Below are 10,538 nucleotides of genomic sequence, written 5' to 3'. Positions count from 1 at the left end.
TGTTATTTCCTACATCGATAGGGTTAGGAGTGTGAAGGTTGATTAAGAGGTATGTAGTTTATTTAAGTAAACTATATAATAAAGGTCTCTCTCTCTCTCTCTCTCCAACTTTGTCCCTTCACACACACACACACACAGAGAGAGAGAGAGAGAGAGAGAGAGAGAGAGAGAGAGAGTCACTATAGATAGAGGGAGTGGAGGGTCAGATAAAGAAAATGGGAGGTCGAAGCGCTCTGATAAAATTGATAAGTTATGGTTAATCTGAGTACTGGTGCTGGTGATAATGACAGTGATAAATGTATGCCACTGCCAACACTATCTCCTCCACGTGTCCTAAACCTTTCACCACCTTAACCCCTCTATAGTACCATGACGCGTTTTCATATTCATTCTGGTGACTATTCGGTAATTTTATATAGCTTCAGAAACTCATGTGGGGGTTAAAACCGTTAAGATTCTGGCCATTAATATTCTAACCTCCAAAGACCCTTCCTACTGTCAATAAAATGGTCTAATCGTACACAAATCTCAAGATAAAAATGTGTTCCAGCACTGAAGCGATTAATTATAAAATAGTCTCGCCTGCTACTTCCCACCGCCACTGGCAGGTGAAGCAGGGAGGTGGCAGGTTCCAACACCACCCCAAGCGCCTCTGACACTCCCACAGCCGGCGTTACTCATGTATGGTGAACTGAGCGTGTATTTCATTGTCACACCAAGATGATACATTTGACCACGCACTCACCTCACCACGCATGACAGGCAGGGAAGGTTTCGATCTCATATCGTCTTCATAGAGAGTAACGTACCTTATCGTTCTCCCTGCTCACAGACCCTCCTCTCTCTGCCTTCCACGGCGGCACGAAGGCAAGCTGCTGGCCCTTGTACTCGGGGTTGCAAGTCGAGATCCCGAAACACTTACTGCGAAGCTTCAAATCTAACCAAATTTCTGAAACGCTTTGCTCTCTCACCATGGATGTTTTCAAAGGCCACATTTATGGTCATCCTGGTTCTCAATATATATTTTTTACATGTTGATATTGTATAAATCTATAAAGCTAACTTAAACAGTTTGGAAGCAAAGGAGATGCGTCGTAGAAGTGTTTCAGAATCGTTTTAACAACCATTCCTTGCCACATCGCCGCTCACTGACACTTCTCGTTGCCCAGGTCACTCTTTTGTTCTCTTTCATCCACATATATCAATTCATGTTTCCTAAAGCCTTTACTGATGTGTATGTCTGTGTTGCATCATTTTTCACCGCCTGAAACACTCCCTCGGGCTCACCTCGATGATGTCAGCGAGTTGTTCCGCGGCTTCCCGATGTGTTGCAGCAGCTGTTACTCACCCACCGTGTTACTTGTACAAAGAGGAATGACAGCAATGATATCAACGTAAGTCTTGCATCATAATATTTATTTGCCATAGAAATACAGCCTGTATAATCAAGCTGACAAAATTATAACAATATTTTCCCATATATACAAAAGTATGTGAGTTTGTATTAGATAATATCAATAATCTGGGACACTGCGCAAAACTTAAGCCAGTCCAGTAATTTGGCGAGAAGCGTCTGACACATGGTACTGAAGGTGTGTGTGTGTGTGTGTGTGTGTGTGTGTGTGTGTGTGTGTGTGTGTGTGTGTGTGTGTGTGTGTGTGTGCTGACTAGATGTCATTCCACGGGGAAGTGTGCGGCTTAGAGTGGGCTAAGCCACACCTTACTAAATGTATCAACTGTTGTGCACACTTCAAGTTGAATAAAATAACTTTATTAGTGGCGGCGGCCGCGGCACCGGCAGGCTGCCACCGGCGCCGGGCGCTGCCACGCTAGGCCTAAAACGTCTTTAGACGAGAGGGTCTCACCTCTGGGTTATACACGCATATATTTAACACAGTATTAGATATATTATACACTGATTATTTTAACATGACTTATGTACATATATGATACAAATTAATATATATGTGTGACTACATCTGACTAAATGGCACTGAATAATTTGTTTTCTCTCATCTCATCATTACTAGTGTTGATCTAAGTACCAATGCCGTCGTGGTGTGTGGTACACTAGGCAGCCCTCAGAGCAGCAATGTCAGGGCACCTCCCTCTTCACTCTGGTCTGCTGCGTGGAATGCTTGTGTAACCTTGAAAGACTAGATAATGGCTAGATATACAACCTGACTCTGCCCCGCCAGATGCCTGGTTCCTCCGCTCCTGGGCCTCACAGTCCGCCGTCACCTTCTCTCCGAGTCCTGGACTCACCCCTGCCACCTGCAGCTGATTTAATCACCTTGTAACTTACGTCACTTCTGGCAGCCTCTTCCGTCGAGGGTTGAACTCTGCTAGATCCAACCGTACCCAAGCAGACCATTCCCAGGCCTTGGCTCTCACTACCCTTTCCTCTCCTTCTTCCCAGGTACAGTCATCCCTACTGGAAGGCAGAGAACCAGCTCCCCTTCACACCTCCACACCGGGCGCCCCAAGATCAGCCCGCGATGTCCTTCGGGGCTTGAACAGCTGCCCGAGGAAGGAGGCTGTAGGGATAGGGGACCTTCTGGCGGCCTGTAACTCTGCCTGGGTGGAGTGGGGGAGGAGTGGCGGCTGAAGAAGACCGGCGGGGGAAGTAGCGACCGAGGGGCTAGTGGACTGGAATGACACGGACATGCCAGAGTCGAGGGATCCCATACTGCCCCTTCGCCCCACCAGTGTGCCGGCACCATTGCCACCGCCGCCCTCTGTGGACCACATCACCACCTTCACACCTCCGCTAACTCACCAAAACTGCATCAAGTCCTCTGATCTTTACGTCACTCAAGACAGGAGGTGGTGTTCCCTGAGCGCTGTCTCAAGGAACACACATCTCTGGAGTTATGAATCTTTAAAATGAACTCGTGAAATTTTCAAGAGGAACTTTTGACGCAATAAATGTGATTTTATATAGCAATTCTTTTTTATCAAATCTGAATAATTTTGTTTCAGTGGAATACAGCAATCCTCAAAATGCATTGACGTTTGTCCAGAATTATGATTTCAATCTTCACCACAAGAAAGGAGCAGTGAAGGGGTCAGTTACTCTCAAAGACAAGTGGCAATTCAGCACTGAGGTCGCTGGTACTTCCTGTGACAGACAAACCAACAATATCATCAGAGTCCTCTACATACCAAGCTGTGCAGGTGTGGTACAGGTGTGCAAACTATTACGCTGAGCACTACAGGTGAATACGGGTGGCCAGGTACAGGCCTGTTATGATGGCGGTGTGGTCAGGAGGGGTGGGGGTGGGGGGGCACAGGTGAGCGAAGTGACAGACAGTAACATTACACTAGCAAGTATACAGAGCAACTTTACAGTGATGTATGAGACTGATGACTTTATAATACAAAATAATAGTAGTGATAACAACAACAACATGAGTTATTCTGAATTACTTGTACGCTTATGTTAGTTAAAATACAGTCCCCAAATTTGAGAAAGTGTAAGAAATCACCAAAAGAATTACTGTAGTTCAACTTATGAAAGATTCACAGAACAATATAGAAACAAAACCATATTAGGCAAAATGAAGGTGCAGACTACTTTTAATCCCTGAGTGGTAAATACAAGTACAAATAAGTGACTGTTCACGAGACTGTGAGGAATAAACAAGAAGTGAGAATATTCAAAGATAAGATAAAAAGAAGCCATACTAAGCACCACAAAGGAACTCACCAGCCTCATGAATGTCCAGAAGGGAGTTGCTGAGTGCCGACCTCTTCAGAGTAGAGTCGGCCTTCAGCGTTCCATTCTTCTCATTGGCAGCAAGCAACTCCATGTCCGCCACGCCCGAGTCTCTGTGCTCTGGCGTGGCGTTGGGACGTGAAGCTCTCAGCGACGCCTTCTGTCTGTCCAGCTCTGCCTCGATTCGCAGGGACTCCATCTCGTCCATTTCACAGATGCTCTCCTTCAAGTCCTCGCAGAACTTGGTGCGGTCATGCTCGTTCCGCGCGTTGAAGGTGATGAGCACTTTGTTGTCCACTCGGTGTCGAAGTTCCATCAGGTAAGGGTAATCTGCAGGTGTATGAGGGTGGTTAGGTTGTGGTTCTAGAAGTTAATTATCTATTCTGTACAGTGGACTCTCACATTTGCTAATCTCACAATGGTTATATCACCGATAAACTCATCTCTTGTATGAAAATTTTGCTGTATAGAATGTAAAAGCCAGAAAGACAAGGTGGAGACTCACGAGCCACTTCTCTGGTGATGACAGCCAAGCCAGCCAGGGGGAAGCTCTGCCTGAAGGTGTAGGTGACTGTGTTCTTTTTCTTAGAGAAGATCTTCGTCACCACCAGCAGGTCATTGAAGAGGAAGACCTCCCTCTGGTGCACCCCAACCCTCTCCTTCTTGGTGACGTCTGGGATCTCATAGAGGCGGCAGTAACACACAAGGCGGCGGTGAGGCAGGGCGAGGTTAGGCTTCTTCCCTACCATTGTCTGTTGCACCTGGGAAAGTATTTCAAGTCAGTCCCTAGTAGTATCTCATCTCTTCTTTATCAGGGCATTTCATCTTTTTTTCTTCTTTACCTCCCTTTCTCTCATACACACATACAAAGAAAGAGGATCTCAGGTTAGGCAGCAGCATAAAAGTACATTTCATTATTCTTCTCCACCTCATCTTTTCCCTACAGACACACACAGACACCACACACTGGCTTACCTTTAGCACCTGTGTGACGTGATCGTGGCCTGGCCTGAACTCCTGGGCCTTGATGCGCTGGTACATTCCCTCCAGCATCTCACGCTCGATGTCATACCCGTCATCAATCCCTGTAGGTGGTGTGCACATTACAGCATGATTGTGTAAACATTTCAAATTGATTTTTTATTCCATTCCATTAGATTCATGTCATCGGTGTTACCTGTTGTTTCTGACAATAAAATTCATGCGTACTGGAATACTTTTTCTTCTCCAATATGGGGCAAGAGGCTAAGACAGTGAATGTGAATGGGTGTTAATGTCCTTTTATGGGGGAGAGAGCCTTGGAATATGAATGAATGTATGTATGTATGTATATATGCATGTATAATTCATAATCCATCAAAACAACATGAATGGAAATCAGATTAGGACAAGACTCATAGTGTAAGGAAGCACCAAGACCTTCCATCACACCCTCCACAGAGCCAAGGCTTCACCACCTACCTCTCAAGTTCTTAATGAAGTCCTCTAGCTTCATCCGCTTCTCCTGCTTCATGGAGGCCGTGTGGAGGTCCGTGTTCAGCATGATGATGGCAAAGGCAAGCACAAACATGGTCTCGGGATCCCTCAGTTTGGCCACAATGTCGCGGTTGCATTGGCAGTACCGCTGAGCAAACACCTGCATCAGCCGCTCAATCTTCTGTGCCTCACCAGGCATACGATAATGTGTCTGGAATTTCCTTAAGGCCACATCCACTTGCATGCCCGAGAGGTCAATGTCGTGGGCAAAACACCTGTAGGAGGGAAGGAAGTGGTGAAGATTCTCTCTCTTTCTCCATATTTTTACTGCATCATCTTTCTTGTAGTGATAATTTTGTAAGCCTCAACATGCTGCATCTACAAATTCAGTCATTGGTCTATTTTCATTAACATCTATCAGAACCTGTATGAGTCTATGCATACTCTCCTGGTCACTCCAGAAAACTTTTGAAGCATCAGTGGCCACAAGAAAGACCAAACACAATGACTATGAAAGATGGCAACAAAAACACAAGCCACATGGAAATATATTGATAGTGACAACAGAAAAGCATGAAGGCACTCACTCAAGCACAGCCATGTTGAAGTTGTTTTGCAGGTTGCCCAGGTACTCCCCAATCATCTGCTTGCTCAGCCCCTTCCTGGTGAGGAGGAATTTGGACACAGCCTGCGGTGAGTTCTCCAGAAAACCTCGACTGATGAGGTACGTCACCCCTTTCTCTGGTTTCTTGTTGAACAGGTTGAGGCCGACCCGGTACTGCCTCTTCCTGACCACCTCCGGGACCTGGTGTGTAAGACAGAGGTCAGTGATCACTCAGACCCACAGTGATGTTTTAGTATTATCTTGAAGGTTGCATATTCTCTCCACTCTGCTTCCTTCCATGTTGAGCAGTGCCTTTTTATGTATTACTGTATAAAATTTCTAATGAGCTAAGATTTTGTAGTTATTATACATCAGTGAATCCTGAATTTACCAAGAGTTATTACTTTAGATATGCTTTTGTTGCAATGATATCATTATGTTAACTTAATAGTACAATATGCCAACAGACAGTAACTGTATCTTATTTCAACATATATCCAATTCTGCCGAGCCTTCCATGAAACAAACTATGAAAAAAAGTAATGTCACATGATCATCCCTACAAAAAAGGCTTTAATGCTTTCCAGGACATCCAGCAAGAGTCCTGGAAGGTGCATGAGGAGGAGGTCATTCACGCCATCCTTAAGAGTCTGCACGGGTGTCATGCAGGCAAACCATGAACAGAGAGAACAGAAAGACCCCCTGTGGCACCCCAGGGCAGCCTAGTCCGTCACTGTTTAGTCCTTAGGGTACTACCAACACGTCGGCCACTACTCTACCTTGGACATGTGGGCAGTGTGGGTGTAGTGAGCATGGTGGGCGTAGTGCGCCGAGTGTGGGGTCTGTGAGGGGAGCGTTTGGGAATAGGTCATCCCCTCAGAGGAGTGACTCTGCAAGGAATCTTCTGAGTTTTCGCTGATCTGGCTCAGCCTCTTATCCTCGCAGGGGACTTCGCTTGTGCTCATCTGCTGAGGGAAGTGTCAAGGGATCCTTTTTAATTTTCTGTGACTGCCAATTGGACAGACTTAAGACTAGGGAGCCTCAGGGGAAATTCAGATGCTAAAATGTGAGAGACAAGAAAAGAAGAAACAGTGAGTTAAAACTTATGGTGTAGAGGACATAACCATTTCTTTAGCATTCTTTAAAAAATAAAGCTTATTTAACCAAAGTCAGATGCGGAAGTATCACTACTCACTGTGCAGAGAGCATCAACTAACATATGAAGTGAAGCAAAGAGCAGCATCATTTTATTAAGTGTACTTGGAAACAAAATGCAGAAATTGTGAAAAACAAAAACACCAAAGTCTGTCACACAAGACTATTCTACCTTTTAAGTAGGATAAAAACAAAATTCTTAATCAGGCATGATGAAAAAAACAAAAAAAAATGAGAGACAATTAATGTAGATGATTTTGCACTCAATCATTCAAAGTGGGAGAGAGATACAGTACCTGCATCAACTACAAAAACCCATTCAACTTACTGCAGTTTTCCTCTTCCACACTGGTGAGGTGGGCTGGTAGTCTGCATTCTCTGCCTGGTCATGGGTGGAGAGTGGTGTGGCCCGGTCTGAGGTGGACTGGGAGAGGGAGGAGTCTGAGCCTGAGGACTGAACGCTGGACAGGGAGCCATTGTCAGCCGACCTGTAGGAAAGAACACAGGTTACTGGATGAGAAGCAATTGTCATAACTGCCTTGTCTCAGTAAGGAAGACTAAATGACCCAAACTGGAGACAAATTATAAGCATTTTACAGTTAATACTCATGGAAATACAAGGGAACTGGGATTATAATGTTTTTACTCGACAAATCTAATGAGTCTTATCTTCTCATTAATTAAAGATGCATGAAGTTTACATAAGTTGATGTTTATATTTCTATCAATAATTCAGATCTTTGTGTATTTAAAAGAGGCAAGCAATATATGACTTGAACTATAAAGAGTCTACAAAGTCAACACACTACACTGAATAGGTACAAACATTCATTACATCTAAAGACCATTTCTGCATAAACAACACAGGACATAACCCAAGATGACCTTCAATACATCTAACAGTACTGTGAGAAAAAATCTAGAGAAGAGACAACAACTTCTGAGTAATGGTTCCTCCACACACAGGTACTATATCCACAGGCACACATTTACCTGGTGAGAGGTCCCCTATCACTATGTCCCCCTTCAGAGGTGAGAGAAGAGGGAGTGGAGGAAGGAGGGGTGAGGGAAGGAGGGTGGCACTGCACACGATGACTTGCAGGAACACTGGAGAGAAAGAGGCATAACAGTGAACAGAGACAAGTGACCACCTGAAGTACGTACAAGTCATCTGGTCAACTAATCCACAGAATAAATCATCTACGTGACTCACTAATACATCAAGAAGTCAGACAAATGAGAGGCTACACAAAACATGCACTACACACATGACTCAGGCTGTGGAGGGACACACTGCCTCTCACTCACCTCTCAGCACTCCCACTACTCTCACTGCACGACTTGATGGAAGACGTCCGCCGGGGCACCTCTGGCGGGATCTTCTTGCCGGTCCTGCTTGCTCGCCTCTGACCCGTGACACCCAGCCGGTTGCCCCCTACCCCCTCCTGGCTCCCCTGTGAAAGGTCAACAGTTTAGATTTCTGAAGATCAACTGGTTATTTTGTAGATTTAGTTTAGGTGCTAATGTTATGTGCCATGAGGATCTTGTCACCTTCCTTTACAACACAGATACAGTGAGGTGGTAAATAAATGCAAAACTTAGGAGGAACACACAGCAACACTCACCAGACCGCTGTCCTCGGAGAAATACTTGAGTTCTCGGTCATTCTGGTGAGCCTGATAATCCCCAGACCCATTCCTGACGTGGGTGTGGGCGGGTGTGGGAGTGGAGGTGGGTGTGAGGGGTGACAGAGCTGACACATGGCAGTAGAGGGAGCTGTCACTGAGCGTTGCCAGGGTGTCGTGTAGGTCATAGTTGTCCTGCTGGTGACGTGCAGGTGCGGTGGTAGCGGTGGTGGCAGCGGTGGTGGTGACTGTGGTGGCCTGCACGGTACGTGGTGTGTCTCGCATCGACATGGAGCGAGCTGGCCGTCTCCCTTCAGTGTATCCTGGGGGTGAAACACTGTGTCACTCACATATCCTTACTTGTGATTGTCTTCCATTACCTCATGTTGGTGCAGAAGATCCTTAAGACTATTATGTCAAGCACTGGTGAACTGCTACTTTGTGTGATGAAATGTTACACTGTATCACTCAAAACTCCATATTAGCATGGAAAACTCTCAATAACCTGCATGTCAAGCACTAGTCAATGAACAACTGTGTGTGTGTGTGTGTGTGTTTACATTCCATAGTAGACTGCTATCAGGTCTGAGCAATAACCTTACTGTGTTATCACAGAGGATTGTGATAAAGGACTGTAATCCCACAAATAGCTCCTTGTACTTTAGTAATGCCACCACCTTGTATTATTTGACATTTTTCTAGCATGACAAATTATCCCTTCTTAGGAAAACTTTGTTCCATAAGCAAGACTGAAAGTAATAAAACAATGAAATTACAGAACATTATCATTATCATTATCACTTATCAGTAAAATCATTTGCCTTCATTCAAAAGGCAGAATGTTGAGGAAACTCACAAAATACAAGGAAATCATTGTGAGGAAGTATGAGACGGCACAAATATGGTGTAAAGATATGTAAGAATCTATGGCTCTTTTTTTGTCTTCCTCATGCATCTAGACCAGCTTAACATTGATGAAACTGTAAAGGTATATCAATAAATCTACTCCCTGTCAGAAAAAGGCACCTGTACCAATAAATATCCAATACTATGAGAGAAAGTAAGAAGCTTGAGCAATATGACACTAACAGGTGTGGCTAAATATAACAACAACAAAGGTAATGATAATACAGGTAGGTGGAGAGCAGTCTCCTACAGGTGGCACTTCCTCAGACCCTTACCAGCGGCACTAATGTTGCGCTGCAGTTGGTCAAACTCAGTGCAGGCATCGTGGAACTGCTGGTTGCTGGGCCCATCTCCCCACTCCGGCACATCCACTGTAAAGCGTCGTGACAGCCGCTTCTCCTGGGCCTTGGCAGTGGCCGTGATGGAGCGGAACTTCTTATACATGGCGTAGCGGCGATATGCTCTCTGGATGGTGATGGCTGCCCGACGTGCTACCACACCACCATACCTGTGGGGAGGAACTGTGTCACCACTCTGCCTGCACTTCTTCAGGAGCTCAATGGAAGGCTGTGTTTGGGTGTACTAAATAATGCATGTGTTGATGTCATTATGAGATATTAAAGGGATTAGCTTATTTTTATGGGCTAAAGGAGGTGTTTTTTGGGTACCTCCTATCTGAAAGCTCACCCATCAAGGAACTGTTACCCTGAGTAAGAAAGCCCTACCTACACTCGGACCATGGCCAGGGTTTGAAGGGTGTAAGGTGTTTGTAAAGGAAGTGTGTGACATACTGTAGGTACTTGAAAAATCATTGACGAAGGAACATGGCCGCTTGGTATCTTATTAGAGTGGTTATTATTAATCTCATGGTATACCTGTACTGTACCATGTGACCCTGATACACACACACACACACACACACACACACACACCTCAGGGGATAAAATTGCATTGCTTATTATTTCATAGCAGCATATAAGAAGCAAGTGTTATTTTAAGGATGGCAATTAAGAGGCGTGTTACTCACAGCATTCAATGGTGCATAAGAGTAATG

The 10,538-nt window shown here is 45.0% G+C and overlaps 1 protein-coding gene across 14 annotated transcripts in view; it reads right to left on the bottom strand.

The window, feature by feature from the left end:
* Nucleotides 1–1,399: 1,399 nt before the first annotated feature.
* LOC123509991 (IQ motif and SEC7 domain-containing protein 1-like) overlaps nucleotides 1,400–10,538 on the bottom strand; it is a 186,231-nt gene continuing 177,092 nt past the window's right edge. For 7 of the 14 annotated variants that reach the window (XM_045264641.1, XM_045264640.1, XM_045264642.1 and 4 more), the window contains 12 exons: nucleotides 9,760–9,992; nucleotides 8,579–8,901; nucleotides 8,262–8,407; nucleotides 7,947–8,060; nucleotides 7,282–7,441; nucleotides 6,578–6,766; nucleotides 5,782–5,999; nucleotides 5,180–5,469; nucleotides 4,694–4,803; nucleotides 4,224–4,479; nucleotides 3,710–4,048; nucleotides 1,400–2,738 (listed from right to left, as the gene is read on the bottom strand). In XM_045264641.1, coding sequence (XP_045120576.1) covers nucleotides 2,461–2,738; nucleotides 3,710–4,048; nucleotides 4,224–4,479; nucleotides 4,694–4,803; nucleotides 5,180–5,469; nucleotides 5,782–5,999; nucleotides 6,578–6,766; nucleotides 7,282–7,441; nucleotides 7,947–8,060; nucleotides 8,262–8,407; nucleotides 8,579–8,901; nucleotides 9,760–9,992 — 2,656 coding nt within the window. In that variant the 3' untranslated portion in view covers nucleotides 1,400–2,460. Of the gene's footprint in view, nucleotides 2,739–3,165; nucleotides 3,245–3,709; nucleotides 4,049–4,223; nucleotides 4,480–4,693; nucleotides 4,804–5,179; nucleotides 5,470–5,781; nucleotides 6,000–6,577; nucleotides 6,767–7,281; nucleotides 7,442–7,946; nucleotides 8,061–8,261; nucleotides 8,408–8,578; nucleotides 8,902–9,759; nucleotides 9,993–10,538 lie in introns of all 14 variants that reach the window. The other 7 variants (XM_045264638.1, XM_045264648.1, XM_045264635.1 and 4 more) reach the window with 7 other exon arrangements.

This window comes from Portunus trituberculatus, chromosome 28 (assembly GCF_017591435.1).
Source record: "Portunus trituberculatus isolate SZX2019 chromosome 28, ASM1759143v1, whole genome shotgun sequence".
Taxonomy (NCBI): domain Eukaryota; kingdom Metazoa; phylum Arthropoda; class Malacostraca; order Decapoda; family Portunidae; genus Portunus; species Portunus trituberculatus.
This window is presented reverse-complemented; position numbering and strand designations above follow the sequence as displayed.